Genomic DNA, 22963 nt, shown 5'->3' on the forward strand with positions numbered 1-22963 from the left:
CTTACCTAGTAAGTCGTTTAGGTGGAGGCCGCTCACCAAATTTTCTAGAGAAAAAATAAGAAAAAAAAATTAAATAGGCTGTATGACATGCTCCACAGTAAGCTTTTTAGGCACCATGAAATCTCCTTTATGACTTATACTTCAACCCTACTAAAGTCCAGTGTAAAAAGAAATCCTCTAGTAAACACCTATACCCAGTTATAACAAAATACATTCTTTAAAACCATTCCTAAACAAAACAACAAACTCTAACTAGGCCTGACACATCCACTCTAAGCATGTACCATGCTGATTAGATGAGGATGACAGGTACCTTCCAGAGACACCTTGCTAAAAGACATCTAACCAAAGACCCCCCTGCCCCAGTCTCACATAATCTGGAGCACTCAAAAAAATCCTCACAGCCCAAGAGGTGGTGTAGAGCTCACAAGTGTTTACCATGTGCCAGGCACTATGTTATACATTTTTTCCCCTTTTTAATCATTATAAAATAATTCTGGAAGATACATATTGGCCCATTTTAAAGATGTAGAAAGCAAGTTGCCCAATATCACAGAGTAAATTAAGTGACAGACAGAGTTAAGATTTAAACCTAGATGTTGACTACTTAATTAGTTTACAGCATATGGCCCTTCAAAAATAAATATGCTACATGTACTAGCATAGAAGCATTTCAGTTGTTTGGGAGAGGGCAAAGAGAAAAGCATGAGCAAGGATAAGCACAATTTAGGTTGGAATTAGAAATACATACACCATGCAGGTTAAGAGAAAGACTCAGAGTGAGATTAGCTGAATTCAAATCTATGATTTGGTATTGGGTTGGCCAAAAAGTACCTTTGTTTCTTAAGTAAAAATAAAAGACACATTTTTCATTTTCACCAAGAACTTTATTGAACATATTCACTGTTTTGTTCTACTACCTTCTGCCATTTTTCAGGCAACTTCATAATTCCATTTTCCCAAAACTTTTTATCTTTTTGAGCAAAGAACTGTTCCAGGTCCTTTTACAGTCTTCCAAGGAATTGAAATTTTTTCGGTTAAGAGAATTTTGTAAAGACCAAAATAAATGGAAAACCAAAGGTGCAATGTCTGGTGAATACACGAATGAATCAGAACTTCCCAGCCAAGCTGTAACAGTTTTTGCCTGGTCATCAGAGAAACGTGCAGCCTTGTGTTATCCTGGTGGAAGATTATGCATTTTCTGTTGACTAATTCTGGACGCTTTTTGTCGAGTGTTGCTATCAGTTGGTCTAATTGGGAGCAGTACTTGTTGGAATTAATCGTTTGGTTTTCCGGAAGGAGCTCATAACAGAGGACTCTCTTCCAACTCCACCATTACACGACATCCCCTTCTTTGGATAAAGACTGGCCTTTGGTGTGGTTGGTGGTGGTTCATTTCGCTTGCCCCACGATCTCTTCCGTTCCACATTGTTGTACAGTATCCACTTTTCATCGCTTGTCATAATTTGTTTTAAAAGTGGAACGTTTTCATTACATTTCAGTAGAGAATCGCATGCGGAAATACAGTCAAGAAGGTTTTTATCGCGCTATGTGGAACCCAAACATGAAAGCGATTAACATAACCAAGTTGGTACAAACTATTTTCAGGGCTTGATTCAGATATTTTGAGTATGTCTGCTGTCTCCCACGTGGTAGAACATTGATTGTACTCAGTTAGTGTCTCGATTTGATTGCTATCAACTTCAACTGGTCTACCCAACCGTGGAGCAACGTCGAGCGAGAAATCTCCAGCACAAAACTATGCAAACCACTTTTGACGTGTTCGATCAATCACAGCACCTTCTCCATACACTGCCCAAATCTTTTTTTGCATTTCAGTTGCATTTTTGCCTTTCTTGAAATAATAAAGCATAATATGCTGAAAATGTTGTTTTTCTTCCATCTTCAATATTAAAATGGCTAAACAAAAATTCATTTTTTTTTTTTTTTTTTTTTTTTGCGGTACGTGAGCTTCTCACTGTCGTGGCCTCTCCCGTTGCGGAGCACAGGCTCCGGACGCGCAGGCTCAGTGGCCATGGCTCACGGGCCCAGCCGCTCCGTGGCATGTGGGATCTTCCCGGATCGGGGCACGACCCCGTGTCCCCTGCATCGGCAGGCGGACTCTCAACAACTGCGCCACCAGGGAAGCCCCAAAACTCACCAATTTTGATAAGTCTTTTTTTAAATGCATGCTGATATGACAGCTGTCACACACAATCTAACAAAACTGTCTCGAATGAAGTTTTAGACAACTAAGCGCTACTAAAGCCATCTTACGGACAAAACTGAACGAACCTTTTGGCCAACCCAATATTTACTTCCTGTGCAGCCCTGAAATTATTTGACTCTCTACACCTCAGTTTCCTTCCTCATCTGTAAAAAGGACACAGTGGTTGTACTGACCTCAAGGAGTTGCTGAAGGGATTAAATGTGCTAATTAACATATAGAAGATACATAGAACAATGCCTGGAATACAGTAAATGACGAATAAATGTTAGTAATTATTACTGTTTTTTAGTTATAAATGGTTATGCCAAAATAACTAAAGATATTAAGTGTGATATTAATAAAGATAAGTATAAGAGGAAGAAACAAATCCCTATGTGATGACCTCCTATTTCCTCTGAAATAAGATCTTCTGAAAGACATGGTGGAGGCACACAGCACTTGAAGAAAAATGATCAATATAATTTTGTTTTCTTTTTAAAGCAAGATTGCAGTTATAGTTTAAGTGACTTGTTCATAATCACAGTTATAGGTTTGTGAAGCCTAATTTGACTTAAGATTTCTCTACTATATTTGTCGTATTTTACATAATTATTAACTTTGATGACTGAAGTCTTAGAATCCCATGTACTTCCTTTTGTTGAGTAATTTAATGCTATATGACATTGTTTATGAACTCCATTTATAAACAATGGGCATCTGTGACTTTGAATATTTTGGTATTTTAGTTAACTCTAAAATATTGAAAAGTGACTTTAATTGAAATAGCACTAAAAATGAGCAAATAATCCAAGTTTCTGTCAGAAGAATTAATAACAAGTAATTCTCATTGATTTTATCCTACAGGATGTTCAATTTTAAATACAATGATTTAGTAGTAATATAAGCAAGGCTGCTGAAGACCGTAGTTTTAAAACACTGAACTATTGGCTAATCTATGATGTGAACTCCAATTATGAAGTTAAAGGCTCTACTCCTGAATCTTTTTCCACAGGAAAGATTTTCTTTTGAACCTTTGAGATTGACTAAATGTACCACTGCAGCATATGATTAAAATAAAACTGCCTCACTAGAATATTTTTACAAAAACCAGGAAGTTTAAGACAATCTTTAAATTACTTCTTCACATATGTATTTAAGAGCAGTTATACTTTATAAAAGAAGCAAAGTGAGGTGTGGCCAGAATCTAACTAAGGGCTTAAAATGGTGAAAATTTTAGAGAGACACAGTTAACAAATGAAATAAAACTTTTCAGTGAGAATCACGATGCCACTAACCCTTCAAACTAGCTAATAACTCCAACCATTAAGCATCCTTTGGGATCTAACACAGAATTTAACATAAGTTTATTACATGGCTAGTAAGAGATCCACTGCACTCAAAATACAAATGCAAATTTTGTTTCTTGGTGCTGTGAAATGCTTACAAAATTAGATTAACAACTGAATGCTGATTAAAATATGTGTCTACATTCTTTTTTGGAGCTACCCATTAGATGAAGTCAACAATCATATAGCATGCTTGTGCAATATCACTCCTGCCCCAATAAAAAACATGAGCAAGAGAACTCAGCAATTTGCCTGCTAAGCCTAAACAGCATTTCAAAATGATGCAGTGTTCTGTCTAGGTGCTATCCTAAGGCTAGAAAGCTTATAAATGTTAATAAGATTCAACTGGTTCTTCAGTATATAATAAAGCATCTCCAATTGTGTGCAGTCTCAATCCTCTCTTCAATGCATATGCCATCACATTCATATCTATCCCATTAAAAACTAATGGTTGGGGCTTCCCTGGTGGCACAGTGGTTGAGAGTCCGCCTGCCGATGCAGGGGACACGGGTTCGTGCCCGGGTCCAGGAAGATCCCACGTGCCGCGGAGCAGCTGGGCCCATGAGCCATGGCCACTGAGCCTGCACTTCCGGAGCCTGTGCTCCGCAACGGGAGAGGCCACAACAGTGAGAGGCCCGCATACCGCAAAAAACAAACAAACAAAAAAAACTAATGGTTACTGCAAATATCATATGATATTGCTTATATATGGAATCTAAAATAAAAGGGTACAAATGAACTTATTTACAAAACAGAAATAGAGTCACAGATGTAGAAAACAAACTTATGGTTACCAGGGGATAAGGGGGGAGGGATAAACTGGGAGATTGGGATTGACATATATACACTACTATATATATATAAAATAGATAACTAATAAGAACCTGCTGTATAGCACAAGGAACTCTACTCAATACTCTGTAATGGCCTACATGGGAAAAGAATTTTAAAAACAGAACCAAAAAAGAGCAGATATATGTATATGTATAACCGATTCACTCTGCTGTACACCTGAAACTAACACAACACTGTAAATCAACTATACGCCAATAAAAAATTAAAGAAAGAAAACCTAATGGTTACTGTATCTATTAGAATGAGGGAAGGATAAGAAAATGAGGTTTCCGAGAAAATTCATAAAAGTGTTTAGTAGGTTCACAATGCACAATTCTGAAGCTCACAATTGAACTAAATTCTAATTATTCAATAAAATTCATAGGTCTACGTATTTAAAACTGTCATTATACCAAGATACTATATGCACTCTATACTTATCAAGATCCATTTTCCTCTACTAATCTGATGTATTGATACAATATACAAAACTTCAGGAATTATCTACTACAGAAAGAAGGCCCATCTTTAAACATGAGTGACTTAAGAAAATTCATAATGTATATTTACATTATGCAATCAAAATAACCAGTTTTCAGCAGAAATGACAAGTCAGCTAACAATTACTCAGAGACTGATTATGATTTAAAGATTAAGTTCTATCCCTCCCTTTTGCAGTAGGGAATGGTGAGACAGGCCAGTACAAATTTATTATCTTTACTTGTAATCTATTTTTTGAAATTTTATTTATTTATTTATCTTTGGCTGCTTTGGGTCTTCGTTGCTGCGTGCGGGCTTTCTCTAGTTGCGGCGAGCGGGGGCTACCCTTCATTGTGGTGTGCAGGCCTCTCATTGCAGTGGCTTCTCTTGTTGCGGAGCTCGGGCTCTAGGTGCACGGGCTTCAGTAGTTGTGACTCGTGGGCTCTAAAGCACAGGCTCAGTAGTTGTGGTGCACCGGCTTAGTTGCTCCATGGTACATGGGATTTTCTGGGGCCAGGGCTCGAACCCGTGCGCCCTGCATTGGCAGGTGGATTCTTAACCACTGAGCCACCAGGGAAATCCCTTGTAATCTATTTTTAAAACAAGATACCTATTGACGTGTTGACAACTGAAAACCAGAAATAAATTGGATCAAACAAGTTTAGGCCACTCTTCCGTAAAACACTTTCATAATAGGTGCCCACTATATTTAACAATGCAAAAACAAAAAAATCTAAAACCTTAAGTACCCTAGGAACACCTTTGATTTTATGAAGTACTGACTTAATTCCTCATTGTAACAAAGAATCACTGTTATCCAATTTCTCTTTTTGATATTATAGGTTGTCAATATCTCATTTGCATGAGTAGGTTTCTCAAATTTTTTGCACACTATATAAAGCATAGTTTTGATTAAATGTGATCATCAACGCTGTTATATATTTAAAAGAAAAAAGTTGTAATTCTGGACTTTTTTTAAGTAACAAGCAAAGGTTAGCTTATATAAAGGTGATTACACCCTTTTCTTCTATATGTATGCTTCTCCCTCATATTGGGATTGGTGAACAAAACACAAAAATCTAGGTGCTGGATTTCCCTGGTGGTGCAGTGGTTAAGAATCCGCCTGCCAACACAGGGGACATGGGTTCCAGCCCTGGTCCAGGAAGATCCCATATGCCACGGAGCAACTAAGCCCGTGTGCCACAACTACTGAGCCTGTGCTCTAGAGCCCGCGAGCCACAACTACTGAGCCCACGTGCCACAACTACTGAAGTCCACGTGCCTAGAGCCTGTGCTCCGCAACAAGAGAAGCCACCGCAACGAGAAGCCCGCACACCACAACGAAGAGTAGTCCCCGCTCACCACAACTAGAGAAAGGTCATGCGCAGCAACAAAGACGCAATGCAGCCAAACATAAATTGGGAGAAAAAAAAAAAATCTATGTGCCATCATTAGTAATGCTCATATAATACTATGGCTCAAGAAAACTTACACTGCCCAAAGTATCTATGTTGTAAGTATAATTTTAGGCTAGCAAACTCATTTTACTTTAATTTCACTAGCTTTCCCTTTCTAAGATAACAATGATCTTTTATTCAAAATAGAAAGAGCTAGGGAAAATATTATTATAGCTAAATCTATTTTCATATACCTGGCAGTGTGAGGATTTTTTTAATTTTGCCATCAATCACTAAACATAGCACTTCCTACCTATAAATAGTATTAAGATTCCCACATATCCTCCAATCCATTTGAATTTTCAAATAAGTAAAAAACCTGCATACACTTTACACACTTCTTTCACTTCTTTTTTGCTCATGGTGGAGATGTAATATTGTTTTCCCCACAACAGATACATTTCCTTCTATATTAACCAATCTGTTAAGGAAGTATATGACTACAAATGTATTGAGGACAAACATGATAATATCAAAACTTCACCATCTTAACACCTTTTCTAGCTAACAGATGATCCACGTGAGAAAAACCAAGTCAAAAATCAAAAGGCGGGGGCTTCCCTGGTGGCGCAGTGGTTGAGAGTCCACCTGCCGATGCAGGGGACACGGGTTCGTGCCCCGGTCCGGGAAGATCCCACATGCCACGGAGCGGCTGGGCCCGTGAGCCAAGGCTACTGAGCCTGCGCGTCCGGAGCCTGTGCTCCGCAACAGGAGAGGCCACGACAGTGAGAGGCCTGCGTACCGCAAAAAAAAAAAAAAAAATCAAAAGGCGGGTGTGGAAGGATAAGAAACAACTTTTTTGAATATAGAACAACTTAGTAATTACACTGCTAGAATACTGTCTAGTAACAATATTAGAACTTCCAAGTTTAAAAACATAGAGCTGGATGGAAAAGCAAGCTCAAGTAATGTGGGAAAAACACCTTTTCTAGCTAACAGATGCTTCACACAAGAAAAACCAAGTCAAAAAGCAAAAGGCGGGTGTGGAAGGATAAGAAAAACTTTTTTGAATATAGACAACTTAGTAATTACACTTCTAGACTACTGTCTAGTAACGATATTAGAACTTCCGAGTTTAAAAACATAGAGCTAGATGGAAAAGCAAGCTCAAGTAGTGTGGGAAACTATTCTGCCCTTGGGTGTAGAACTAAAAGTAATTTCCTCTATTTTTTTGTATTTCACAAATTTTTTGCTTCATGCAGAAACGATATTACAATAAATTAACTCAAGACACACTGGTGTGGTATTTGCAGGAAAAATGTAGAAAAGAAAGCATGAACAATTCAAACTCATAATTAAGCCAAACTCTGCACCAAATCTGCTGTAAACAGTATACAGTTCAAAAAAGTACTAGAATTCTTGAAACATGATTCAAGATACTGAAATTAAACAACATTTGATGGGAAAATTAGGAGACCTGATTCATATACTCAAGAATCCATACCTGCTCATTCCACCAGGAGAAAGAAACAAATAGGTGATATACACTATCACTATAGTCTATGCTAAAATATAATACGAAAAACAAAGCAAGTGGTACTAGGAAGCTGTTTAGTAATTTACTCACAAAAATAGAAGATGCTAGTTAGAAGGGACTACACATAACATACCGTCTTTGTCTCTAGATTCATTCATTCACCTAGTATGTACAAAATATAGGTACTTGGTATACATCAGTGAACAAAAGAAACACAAAATCCATGTCCTTATGGAACTTACATGCTACTAAGACAAACGGACAATGGCATATGTTCAAAGATATTATCTATATAGTTTATAAAACAAAAATGTAAGAAACAACTTAAATATTGTACTTATTGAATATGATTTAAAAGATTAATATTTGACTAATCTAAAAAATATATTTAAAGTAAATATGTAACTTATTTTTACTTCTAAAAGCTTATTCATTCTATACCTATGGCAGAAAACAGCCTACGTATTAAGTCACATAACTTTGAGCAAGACATGTCACCCTTTGTCGCATTTCAACTTCTAGCTTTGAAACTACTCTTACTTTAAGAACCATATTTAATGGCAATAATGCTCAAAACCTGTCAGGGTGTAACTAGTGGTCTTGGATACTGTAACAAAGACAATCAAGGCAGGAGACTGGATACTGTAACAAAGACAATCAAGGCATGATGTAGTCTCTGAAACCATCACATTTATTAAGCATGTTTCTATTAGAACAAGTATCCTATGGGGTAGACTTCAAAGACATGCCACACTTGCAGCTGACCCCATCAGGTGGAGAACATGCTCCCCTTCTTACTAGTATACTGGGTAGAGAACATTTGAAAAGCACTGCTTCCTTAATTTTTAAAGTCCCTTTATCCTACCTTTTCTTTTTCAATTAAAACCACAACAACAACAAACTTAACAGTCTGTCAGCAGTTTGTGTAAAGAATCAGGAAGAGTGGAAAGATACAAAGAATGAGTGACTGGGACCATCATTTCCAGCTATTCTCAGCATCTGGCTTTTTAGGTATCTCCAATATTATTATTACCAGGTTAGGGTAAAGATGTCTTTTCTAAAAGCCATACCTGAGGAGGGATTTCCCCCAATTAAATCTGCAACAGCCATAAGCCTCACCACCCAGTTAGCACAACTGAGTTATGAGAACACTGGCATCCATTAACATCACATATAAAGATCTTATATGAAAAGTATATGTCTTAAAACCTATGGCTCAACAAGAGGGAGCAATGAGACACTGAGCAAAGTACTCCAATTTCATGTCAAGAGACTGAATAGGACAAATTGACATCAAATGCCTCCTAACGTGATGCATAAGAGCACAATATCACTTCTGTGATACCACTGACAAAAAAAAAACACAGAACTTGAATCTAAACATGAGGAAACATAACATACCTAAATTGTGGAATAGTCAACAAAGTAAGTAGACTATACTTTTCAGAGCATCAAGGTTGTGAAAAACAAGCAAAAAACTGAGAAACTGGCCCAGATTAGAAGGGACTAATGATCACTGAATACAACAGACTATCCAGAATTTACTCTGCTATAAAAGGACATTATTTAGACAAGTAACAAAATCTGCATAAAACAGTAGATTAGAAAATAGGATATCAATTTTAATTTCTGGTTTTGACAGCTGTACAGGGGTTCAATAAGAGAATGTCCTTATTTTTTAGAAACACTGTAGTGTTTAGGGAGAAAAAGGCATGATGCCTAATTACCTTCAAAGGGTTCAGGGAAAATAAGTATATATGTGTATGCGTGTGTGTGTGTGTGCGTGCATGTGTAGATACACAGAAGGATAATGCAAATGTGGTAAAATGTTAATGACTGACGTATCTGGCTGAACTTCTTTGTAATATTCTTGCAATTCTTCTGTAAACTGAAATTATATCAAAACAAAAAAGGCCACAATCAGAGAAGCACTAATCTCCTGATCAAGTTGCTGGCCTGACCCTAATTGCCACAGAACCTGGTGGTGACAAACCTATCAAAAAACATTCAATGAAGTTGACACATAAGACACTCTATGGCCAGCTTCCTGGCATAGCTCTTATGTTCTTACGACAATCATTTAAGAATTGTTAGGACTTCCCTGGTGGTGCAGTGGTTAAGAGTCCACCTGCCCATGCAGGGGATACGGGTTCAATCCCTGGTCTGGGAAGATCCCACATGCCGCGGAGCAACTAAGGCCGTGCACCACAACTACTGAGCCCACGTGCCAGCCACAACTACTGAAGCCCACGCGCCTAGAGCCTGTGCTCCGCAACAAGAGAAACCACCACAATGAGAAGCCCGCGCACTGCAAGGAAGAGTAGCCCCTGCTCGCTGTAACTAGAAAAAGCCCACATGCAGCAACAAAGACCCAATGCAGCCAAAAATAAATAAATAAGTAAATTTATATTAAAAAAAAAGAATCGTTGCTGTAGATTTAAAGTTTGATAATACCCGTTGTTGACGTACAAGTAGAGAAACAGGAATTCTCATGCACTGATGGGAGTTTAAATTTGTAAAATCTTTTGGGAAGACATTTGGCAGTGTCTATTATAATTCAAGATGTGCGTTTCCTTGAATTCCTAGCCATTTCTATTCTGGAAATTTATTATATAGGTACACATAAACTGTGACTATGCAAAAATTTGTATACGAAGATATTCAATAAAACATCATTTGGGGCTGCCCTGGTGGCGCAGTGGTTAAGAATCCGCCTGCCAATGCAGAGGACACGGGGTTCGAGCCCTGGTCTTGGAAGATCCCACATGCTGCGGAGCAAATAAGCCCATGCACCACAACTACTGAGCCTGCACTCTAGAGCCCGCGAGCCACAACTACTGAGCCCGCATGCCGCAACGACTAAAGTCCGCGTTCCTAGAGCCCGTGCTCCTCAACAAGAGAAGCCACCGCAAGGAGAAGCCCCTGCACCGCAACAAAGAGTAGCCCCGACTCACTGCAACTAGAGAAAGCCTGTGTGCAGCAATGAAGACCTAAAGCAGCCAATTTATTTTAAAAAAGCATCATTTCTATTAACAAAAAATTTTTTAAATCCATGTGTACAATTAGGAATAGACTGCTGGTTACACATAGCACCTCCCAGTCGTGCCCGCCCCCCCCACACACACACACAAGGAGAGAAAAAAGAGAGAAAGAAAAGGGGGGAAAAAGCTATCCAATTAGTAGCATTGATCTTTTTCTTCTCCCCACCCCACCCACCCCGGCCATGCCGTGCGGCATGCGGGATCTTAGTTCCCCGACCAAGGATCGAACCTGTGCACCCTGCAGTGGAAGGAAGGAGTCCTTACCACTGGACCACCAGGGAATTCCGAGTAACATTAATTTTGAATGAGGAAATGAGATCTACATTTTCATCTCCTTTCCCCAAGTGCATATATAAAACAACACACAAATACATACACCCTGCTACGCCCAGTATTAGTGATAATGGTGGGCAGCAGCAAAAATTCCATTTTGCTCTAGAATGTATTATACAATTTGACAGATGTTTTATTCATTACTAATTAAGTTTGGCTTAGGTAAACAGCAAAATAAAATTTCAGTATCTAGACATCAGTTAAAGCCACTCATACACCAAGTCTAGAATACAGATGGCTTAAAATAGAAACAGAGAAAAACATGTAAGTTAAAAATTTACCCCCATGGGGACATATGTATATGTATAACTGATTCACTTTGTTATAAAGCAGAAACTAACACACCATTGTAAAGCTATTATACTCCAATAAAGATGTTAAAAAAAAAATTTACCCCCAAAATGGTCTCAGTAAGCAAATTTCACTAGGGGAAACATTTTAGAAAAAAGTATTCCAGACCCAAATAAAGAACACACCTTTATGGAAAACATACTTCCAAAAAAGGAAAACATAACGCAACATAAAGAATTTTAAAGAGGCTCCAATCTTAACCGTCTGTTTAATTTTTGCTAAGAACTTCTTCAGACACCTCACTTGATCTTATGCACTACCTTTTAAGACAGTGTTTAAGAGGTGAAAAGCGTCATCTGATGAGAGCACACACACAGTTTGTCACCAATGCAAGTCATGGGACAGGCAGCCACATATTGCGGTAAGGGCATGGACTCAGGAGCTAGATTGCTTAAGCTCACATTCCACCTTTAAAGCAAACTAGTGGAAGTTCCTTAAACTCTCTGTGTCTCATTTTTCTCAACTGAAAACACAGATGAAAATATGTCCATGTAGGATTCTTGCAAGAATTTTAAAAGTTCGTAAGTGTACAGCACCAAAAAGAGTTCTAGGCCCTGAGTAAGCACTAGACAAAACACCACTACTGCTTCAAGAGTGGATTACTGACTATTTGCCCTAACAAATATGGACAAAACACCACTACTGCTTCAAGAGTGGATTACTGAATATTTACCCTAAGAAACATGGTAAAACTGAAATAGGCCCTTCAAGACAAATACATATTTATATTGCTTTAAAATATATATAATCATACATCTCACAAAGAGATTAATATCCAGAATACATAAAGAACTATAACTCAACAACAAAACATCTGATTTACAAATAGGCAAAGGACTTGAAGAGATAAGAAGATATGTATCTCCAAGAAGATATACAAATAGCCTATAAGCACATAAAAGAAGCTCAACGTTACTAATCATTAGGGAAATGCAAATCAAAACCGTAATGATACCACTTCACACCCATCAGGATGCCTATTATCAAAAAAAACAAAAAATAACAAGTGTTGGTGAGGATGTGGGAAAATCTGAACCCTTGTATGTTGCTGGTGGAAATATAAAATGGTGCAGCCACTGTGGAAAACAGTATGGCAATATCTCCAAAATTAAATGTACAATTACTACATGATCTACCAATTCCACTTCTGGGTATATACCCAAAAGAAGTAAAAGCAGAATTTCAAATAGATACTTGTACACCAATGTTCAGAGCAGCATTATTCACAATAGGCAAAAGGTGGAAATAACCCAAATGCCCACCAATGGATGGACAGATGTGGTATACACATACAATTAAATATTATTCCACCTTAAAAAAAATTCTGACATACGCTACGTACAATATGGATGAACCTCGAATACACTGTGCTAAATAAAATAAGACACACACAAAAGGACAAATATCCTATGATTCCACTTATATGAGGGACCTAGAGTATTCAAATTCAGTAGAATGGTGGTTGCCATGGACTGATGCCAGGGGTGAGGGTAAGGGAGCATGGAAAGTTACTGTCTAATGGGTACAGTTTGGGACGATAAAAAAGTTTTGGAGATGGATGGTGATGGTGGTTGTGCAATAATATGAATGTACTTAATGCAACTGAACTGCACACTTAAAATGTTTAAAATGGTAAATTTTATGTTTTATATATATTCTACCGCTCAAGTAGTACATTTAGTTTTGCTTAAACTATGGCTTAGTGAGGGATAATAGCTCAGCTTTGAGGGGTATCCTAGGTTACTGCCTGGTTAGGTGGCGGCAGCTGTCCAGTAACTTAGAAAAAAACAAACAAGTGGGTGCCACAACAAACAAAAGAAAACCATGAGGAGTGTATGTACATATATAAAAATGGTTCCTACTACCATCAAGGCAAAGATACAAAAGGAAAGAGAGAAATCTGTCCTAGAATCTACACCTCCCAAGGTAGCGCAGCCCAGAAAGCATGCAAACAATCCATCGAAGACTGTTTGGGGCTGAACATCTCCCATGGAAAATGCCAAGTGATCATGGAAAGCAGCTTGTACGTGAGATGAAATCACATAGTTTTTGCCATTGCACCCCCCCATTACTTCTCACCCCCACCTCAAATTATAAGCAGTGAAGATCTTTTTTGTCCACAAAACTTCTGCCAAAGATGTTAAGGGTGTCAGTTCTCTGAAGTCATTTGAAAATTCTTTGCAGGAAGAAAGAAATCTGATATTAATCAGAAGTTATTAATTTTCTCTCATCTTTTGAAATGCTCTTTCCAATCCTAGTGAGACTTTTTAAAAAAAAAGGAAGGAAAAAAAAGCCAATAAAAGTAAATGGGGCTTTTTCCCCCCTTATCCCCTTATCTAAAATGAAATTTAGAAAGCCATAGATAATAACTATCCATAATAGGATTTCTTCACCTGTTCTCCTTGGGTCCTATTCTTGAAAAGGTATGCAACATTTAGTGTGTAGTTCATTTATCTAGGAAGGGATCCAGTTACCTATATGCTAACCACTGTTCAGGACAGGTGTTTGGCACTGAGAGATCAGATCCCCAAGAAGTGACCATCAATGGTTTCTGGTAGGGAAGCTTGACTATAGCAGAAAGGGCCAAAGAGATTTTTAGTGGGGAAGGATATGAGGAAGATGAATAAGTTACATTTCAGGAGACCTCTCAAAGTAAGTTCTTGCCTCCATGGAATAAACAAACTATGGAAAAATAGGTGATTTTCAGTTAAAAAAGAAAGCTACTAAGTCAAAAGACTTTGCAATTTTAAAGCTGGGCTCTATATTGATTCCTAACACCCTAGAAATAAAAATTTCCAAGTAACTGTTGAGGAATCAAAGGATTAAACTTGGTAGAGAGAAACCAGGCATTGTACTACTTAGCTCCCATCACACGGAAAGTATGAGTAGAAAAAAATATTTCCCTGTAAAAGTTAGGTCCAGTGGACCTCTCTCTAAATTAATTGATTCAGCCTGTGGAATGGAACAGCCTCAGAAGCAACATCATGCAATGAGGTGGTACATGAAGGCCCAAGACTTTTCCTTAATGAAAGTACACCTGAGAATATAGTGATACTGATAAACCATTGACAACAGTTTAAAATACATGCTTGTTGACTTGAGATTATTACTGCACATGTTCAAAAGTAGTAAGAACGCTATACCCCCCCAAATGTGTATACATGGGTACCAAAAGACATCTACAACAATGTCCACAGCATCATCAGACATAATAACCACAATCAGAAACTCAAATGACCACTGTCAAAGGATCAAATAAATTATAGAATAATCATACAAGAGTGCTATTCAGTAATGAAAGTGAACAAATTATCATTACATATGCAATAATGTTGATTACTAGCAAAACAAGTCAGATTCAAAAAGGTACAAGAATTGTATGATTCTATTTATATGAAATTCAAAAAAAAAAAGCAAAACTAATCTACTGTACTCACAAGAATACAGGTTACCTTTGAGAGGGAGGTACAGACACTAGGAGGAGCTATAAGAAGGGTCCCTGAAGAGCTAGTAATATTCTGTAACTTCATCTGTGCGATGGTCACCCATGTATATTCACTTTGTGAAAATTTACTTTATTGTACATTTATGATTTGTGTGCTTTGCTTTTCTGTAGGTATATTACTTTAATTGATAAATATATTTCTAGATATATAAATATCTAAGTTTCTTGAATGAATGGATGGTTTTGAAAAAAAGTTCTTTCCTAGACTTTATTCCTATTGTCTTCAAATTGTATTTTAACATCAAAATTTAGAAGCCAGTGATTTCTAGTCCTCGGCTATACCATTCCCGAATGTATGTATTTCATATCAAGAAAGGTTAGTATAAGGGTATAAGTCCTGACAAAATTGGTCTTCTTCTCTCCATCCAAACTGCAGATCAGAATTTACAATCTCCTCTCCTAATTAGTAGGCAAAAAATCAGGATCAACTATGGTCCTCTGTTGGGGCAAACCTATTCCAGAGTAGGCACTTAAAAAAAAAAGAATCACTAATTATGCAGTGTCACAGAAAAGGCTGAATGTGTACTAGGATTAGAATCTTCCTATTTGTTAATTTTTAAACGGCTTCCTATGCCTCCCTCAACTAAAACCAAGATGAAGAAGAAGGATAGAGAGAGTGGCGTAATTAATTGTTTTCCTACAGTCTCATTCCTTTGTTCTTTCATTAACATTTAACATATTAAAGTGCCTACTGTATGTTAGGCACTGTAGTAGACACTTGGAACGTACAACAGCAAATAAGAAACATGATCCCTATGCAGACAGAATACACTACAACAGCAGGATCAGGCTATGCACTGTGCATGCATATCTCACTTCACACACACACACACACACACACACACACACACACACACACACACACACACACACACACACACACACACACACACACACGTCAATCTTATTAAGGTAGGTGCTATTATCTGCATTACAAGATCAGCTTAGAAACCACCTTGCCCAAATTGACACAATGATAAGTTTGGTTTAAAATGTAACTAGAGAGATAGCCTCATCCACCACAGAGCAGATAGCAGAAGCAAGAACTACAATCCTGCAGCCTGTGGAACAAAAACCACATTCACAGAAAGATAGACAAGATGAAAAGGCAGAGGGCTATGTACCAGATGAAGGAAGAAGATAAAACCCCAGAAAAACAACTAAATGAAGTGGAGATAGGAAACCTTCCAGAAAAAGAATTCAGAATAATGATAGTGAAGATGATCCAGGACCTCAGAAAAAGAATGGAGGCAAAGATCGAGAAGATGCAAGAAATGTTTAACAAAGGTCTAGAAGAATTAAAGAACAAACAAACAGAGATGAACAATACAATAACTGAAATGAAAAATACACTAGAAGGAATCAATAGCAGAATAACTGAGGCAGAAGAACGGATAAGTGACCTGGAAGACAGATGGTGGAATTAACTGCTGCAGAACAGAATAAAGAAAAAAGAATTAAAAGAAATAAAGACAGCCTAAGAGACCTCTGGGACATTAAACACAACAACATTCACATTATAGGGGTACAAGAAGGGAAGAGAGAGAGAAAGGACCTGAGAAAATATTTGAAGAGATTATAGTCGAAAACTTCCCTAACATGGGAAAGGAAACAGCCACCCAAGTCCAGGAAGTGCAGACTCCCATACAGGATAAACCCAAGAAGAAACATGCCGAGACACACAGTAATCAAATTGGCAAAAATTAAAGACAAAGAAAAATTATTGAAAGCAGCAAGGGAAAAACGACAAATAACATACAAGGGAACTCCCATAAGGTTAACAGCTGATTTCTCAGCAGAAACTCTACAAGCCAGAAGGGAGTGGCATGACATATTTAAAGTGATGAAAAGGAAGAACCTACAACCAAGATTACTCTACCCGGCAAGGATCTCATTCAGAGCCGATGGAGAAATCAAAAGCTTTACAGACAAGCAAAAGCTAAGAGAATTCAGCACCAACAAACCAGCTCTACAACAAATGCTAAAGGAACTTCTCTAAGTGGGAAACACAAGAGAAGAAAAGGACCTACAAAAACAAACCCAAAACAATTAAGAAAATGGTAATAGGAACATACATATAGATAATTACCTTAAACATGAATGGATTAAATGCTCCAACCAAAAGACAAAGGCTTGCTGAATGGATACAAAAACAAGACCCATATATATGCTGTCTACAAGAGACCCACTTCAGACCTAGGGACACATACAGACTGAAAGTGAGGGGATGGAAAAATATATTCCATGCAAAAAGAAATCAAAAGAAAGCTGGAGTAGCAATACTCATATCAGATAAAATAGACTTTAAAATAAAGAATGTTACAAGAGACAAGGAAGGACACTACACAATGATTGAGGGATCAATCCAAGAAGAAGATATAACAATTATAAATATATATGCACCCAACATAGGAGCACCTCAACACATAAGGCAACTGCTAACAGCTCTAAAAGAGGAAATGGACAGTAACACAATAGTGGGGGACCATAACACCTCACTTATACCAATGGACAGATCATCCAAACAGAAAATTAATAAGGAAACACAAGCTTTAAATGCAACAACAGACCAGATAGATTTAATTGATATTTATAGAACATTCTATCCAAAAACCACAGATTACACTTTCTTCTCAAGTGCGCACGGAGCATTCTCCAGGACAGATCACGTCTTGGGTCACAAATCAAGCCTCAGTAAATTTAAGAAAACTGAAATCATATCAAGCGTCTTTTCTGACCACAACGCTATGAGATTAGAAATCAATTACAGGGAAAAAAACCGTAAAAAACACAAACACAAGGAGGCTAAACAATACGTTACTAAATAACTGAAGAAATCCAAGAGGAAATCAAAAAATACCTAGAGACAAATGACAATGAAAACACGATGATCCAAAACCTATGGGATGCAGCAAAAGCAGGTCTAAGAGGGAAGCTTATAGCTATACAAGCCTACCTCAAGAAACAAGAAAAATCTCAAATAAACAATATAACGTTACACTTAAAGGAACTAGAGAAAGAAGAACAATCAAAACCCAAAGTTAGCAGAAGGAAAGAAATCATAAAGATCAGAGCAGAAATAAATGAAATAGAAACAAAGAAAACAATAGCAAAGATCAATAAAACCAAAAGCTGGTTCTTTGAGAAGATAAACAAAATTGATAAACCACTAGCCAGACTCATCAAGAAAAAGAGGGAGAGGACTCAAATCAATAAAATTAGAAATGAAAGAAGAAATCACAACTGATACTGCAGAAATACAAAGGATTTTAAGAGATTACTACAAACAATTATATGCCAATAAAATGGACAACCTAGAAGAAATCAACAAATTCTTAGAAAGGTACAACCTTCCAAGACTGAACGAGGAAGAAAGAGAAAATATGAACAGACCAATCACAAGTAATGAAATTGAAACTGTGATTAGAAATCTTCCAACAGGGCTTCCCTGGTGGCGCAGTGGTTGAGAGTCCACCTGCCGATGCAGGGGACACGGGTTCGTGCCCCAGTCCGGAAGGATCCCACATGCCGCGGAACGGCTGGGCCCGTGAGCCATGGCCGCTGAGCCTGCGCGTCCGGAGCCTGTGCTCCGCAACGGGAGAGGCCACAACAGTGAGAGGCCCGCGTACTGGGGAAAAAAAAAAAAATCTTCCCAACAAACAGAAGTCCAGGACCAGATGGCTTCACAGGTGAATTCCATCAAACATTTAGAGAAGAGCTAACACCCATCCTTCTCAAACTCTTCCAAAAAACTGCAGAGGGAGGAAAACTCCCAACTCAACATAATAAAGGTCATATACGACAAATCCACAGCAAACATCATTCTCAATGGTGAAAAACTGAAAGCATTTCTTCTAAGATCAGGAACAAGACAAGGACATCCACCCTCGCCACTATTATTCAACACAGTTTTGGAAGTCCTAGCCACGGCAATCAGAGAAGAAAAAGAAATAAAAGGAATACAAATTGGAAAAGGAGAAGTAAAACTGTCACTGATTGCAGATCACATGATACTATACAGAGAATCCTAAAGATGCCACCAGAAAACTACTAGAGCTAATCAATGAATTTGGTAAAGCTGCAGGATACAAAATTAATGCACAGAAATCTCTTGCATTCCTATACACTAATGATGAAAAATCTGAAAGAGAAATGAAGGAAACACTCCCATTTACCATTGCAACAAAAAGAATAAAATACCTAGGAATAAATCTACCTAAGGAGGCAAAAGACCTGTAGGCAGAAAACTATAAGACACTGTTGAAAGAAATTAAAGATGATACCAACAGATGGAGAAATATACCATGTTCTTGGATTGGAAGAATCAATATTGTGAAAATGACTATACTGCTCAAAGCAATCTACAGATTCAATGCAATCCCTATCAAATCACCAATGGCATTTTTTACAGAACTAGAACAAAAAATTCTTAAAATTTGTATGGAGACACAAAAGACCCCGAATAGCCAAAGCAGTCTTGAGGGAAAAAAAGGGAGCTGGAGGAATCAGACTCCCTGACTTCAGACTATACTCCAAAGCTACTGTAATCAAGACAATATGGTACTGGCACAAAAACAGAAATATAGATCAATGGATCAGGATAGAAAGCCCAGAGATAAACCTATGCACCTATGGTCAACTAATCTATGACAAAGGAGGCAAGGATATATAATGGAGAAAAGACAGTCCCTTCAATAAGTGGTGCTGGGAAAACTGGAGAGCTACATGTAAAAGAATGAAATTAGAACACTCCCTAACACCATACACAAAAACAAACTCAAAATGGATTAGAGACCTAAATGCAAGACCAGACACTATAAAAGTCTTAGAGAAAAACATAAGAAGAACACTCTTTGACTTAAATAACAGCAAGATCTTTTTTGATCCACCTCCTAGAGTAATGGAAATAAAAATAAACAAATGGGACCTAAGGAAACTTAAAAGCTTTTGCAAAGCAAAGGAAACTACAAACAAGACGAAAAGACAACCCTCAGAATGGGAGAAAATATTGGCAAACGAATCAACAGACAAAGGATTAATCTCCAAAATATACGAACAGCTCATGCAGCTCAATATTAGAAAAACAAACAACCCAATCAAAAAATGGGCAGAAGACTTAAATAGACATTCTCCAAAGAAGACATACAGATGGCCAAGAAGCACATGAAAAGCTGCTTGACATCACTAATTATTAGAGAATGCAAATCAAAAGTACAATGAGGTATCACCTCACAACAGTTAGAAAGGGCATCATCAGAAAATCTACAAACAACAAATGCTGGAGAGGGTGTGGAGAAAAGGGAACCCTCTTGCAGTGTTGGTGAGAATGTAAATTGATACAGCCACTATGGAGAGCAGTATGGAGGTTCCTTAAAAAACTAAAAACAGCATTACCATATCACCCAGCAATCCCACTACTAGGCATATACCCAGAGAAAACCATAATTCAAAAAGACACATGCACCCCAATGTTCATTGCAGCACTATTTACAATAGCCAGGTCATGGAAGCAACATAAATGCCCATCGACAGATGAATGGATGAACAAGATGTGGTACATATATACAATAGAATATAACTCAGCCATAAAAAGGAACAAAATTGGGTCATTTGTAGAGACTGGATGCATCTAGAGACTGTCATACAGAGTGAAGTAAGTCAGGAAGAGGAAAACAAATATCATATATTAACGCATATATGTGGAACCTAGAAAAATGGTACAGATGAACCAGTTTGCAGGGCAGAAACAGAGACACAGATGTAGAGAACAAACGTATGGACACCAAGGGGGGAAAGCAGGGGGTTGGGGGTGGTGGTGTGATGAACTGGGAGATTGGGATTGGCATGTATACACTGATGTATATAAAATGGATGACTAATAAGAACCTACTGTATAAAAAAATAAAATAAAATTCAAAAAAAAATGTAACTAGAGTATAATGTCCATGATTTTCCATGTAGTCTGCAGTAAGATAGAATTTAATTACACTTCAATTCTGGATACTAACATATGCAGAGGTATGAATATAAAAATTATGAAAAGATTATTAAATGTACTAACTGACCCTAAAAGTTTCTATGCTATAGTATAGACCCGTTTTGCTTCAGTGAGGGGTCAACAAAAAACCTGAAAGGAAACCTTTCATTACACTCCCAATACTTCCGCTACTGACTAAATTTTATAATTGTAAAGGATAATTTTTTCTTTGATTACTAGAAAGTGAAAAAATATTTTCTAAAGCTATAAATGCATATAATTGAGGAAGTCTAAAGACATCTGCTGTGGGAGCATACCTTAGCTATTGCATAAACAGACACACATGTTCACCCATATCTGTAGGTCAAATTTTTGATGATTACTCTTTCGTATTCCCTGCACAAAGACAATATGTTATATTGTTCATGTGATAGTGTCTACCCTATCAATCATAATTTCACAAAGTACGTTTTTTTTCTGAGTTGAAAAGGACCAAGAATACGTAGAAAATTCAATTTTCTAAAAATTATAAAGACAGTACCAGCCCAACCTCTATCAAACCATTTTTTGGCCAATTTCTTAGATAGCCAAACCTCTAGGATACAGTTTGGTATTCTAAAATATTTGAATTCTGCAGTGCATCTGCCTTTTATTATTATTTTTTTTGCTGTACGCAGGCCTCTCACCGTTGTGGCCCCTCCCGTTGCACAGCACAGGCTCCGGATGCGCAGGCTCAGCGGCCATGGCTCACGGGCCCAGCCGCTCCGCGGCATGTGGGATCCTTCCGGACTGGGGCACGAACCCGTGTCCCCTGCATCGGCAGGCGGACTCTCAGCCACTGCGCCACCAGGGAAGCCCCTATTCCCTTTTAAATAACACAGACCAGAACATTTATGGATGTGTAACCAAAATAAGGTCTAATTCATAAAGGAAAGACTACGATTCAGGTTTACAAGGAGTTAAACCTTTTCAAAGAAGCCTGTCCCTAAGGGAAAAAAATAAAAGATGGCAATTATCATTTTAAAACATGCAAAATAGGACAGTGAAGGGAGACTATTCAATAAACAAAAATAATAAGGTGGTCAAAATTCATATATTCAGAATAGGGAAGAAAAGATTTCCAGAACGTTTTTTATAACACCACTGCATGAATAAGGAAATGCCTTTCTGCTTGAGTGTTTATACCCAAAACAATACATTTCTTTTGAACCGTAACTTAACTTTCTGTTATCACGTCATGTTATAACGATCAAACCTAATTTTTGTGGTAAAGCCAAAAACCACTCTGAAGAAGTGGTCTTAACAACAATTCAAAGCTTAAAGAATGGCTTTTCTGCCAAACCTTATCTGAGCCATTAACCTGTTGTGCTTTCATACACTGCTAGGACCAAAAAGGCAGGCCCAGCAGCTAGCATCTGCTCAGGCAAGCCTCACAAGGCGGGGCCATGGGGCTCTGCAAGGGGAATACACAACACGGGCACGGAGGTTGATGGTACAAAATCTGGCAGCAAACTGCTTTGCCTTGGGTGGTACGATAGGCAGCCTAATACTTCAACAACCATCTGAGGAGCCTTGGCTCGGCACAGGCAAAAGAAAGATTCTGAATTGAGAATCACCATAAAGTGATTAAAAGTATAGACCATGAGTAAATTATAGTAGTAAAACACTAGAACAGGAGGCAAAAGCCTTGGGATTTGATAGCAGCAATGAGGAAAACAAGTCTATACTCTTAGCAGGTGTAGACTTAACTGTCACAGTTTGGGCCATTCATGCTATATATTTACTTGGTATTTTGCTGTGCTATGAGTTCAAATTATGTAAAGCTGTTGTGTTACAAATTTACTAGTTAACTGGCTAGTCAACTGCCCCTAACATCAGCTGTCTAACTAGAAAATATGAGGGCACAGTTTTTCTTTAAAGATGAGCTGCTCGGGCTTCCCTGGTGGCGCAGTG

At 37.9% G+C, this 22963-nt stretch overlaps 1 protein-coding gene across 8 annotated transcripts in view; it reads right to left on the reverse strand.

The window, feature by feature from the left end:
- LOC101273691 (recombining binding protein suppressor of hairless) overlaps nt 1-22963 on the reverse strand; it is a 231021-nt gene that overhangs the window by 44461 nt on the left and 163597 nt on the right. For all 8 annotated transcript variants that reach the window (XM_049708978.1, XM_049708980.1, XM_033421624.1 and 5 more), the window contains one exon: nt 6-44. In XM_049708978.1, the coding sequence (XP_049564935.1) occupies nt 6-44 (39 nt within the window). The remainder of the gene's footprint in view (nt 1-5; nt 45-22963) is intronic.

This window comes from Orcinus orca, chromosome 4, assembly GCF_937001465.1.
Source record: "Orcinus orca chromosome 4, mOrcOrc1.1, whole genome shotgun sequence".
Lineage (NCBI taxonomy): Eukaryota > Metazoa > Chordata > Mammalia > Artiodactyla > Delphinidae > Orcinus > Orcinus orca.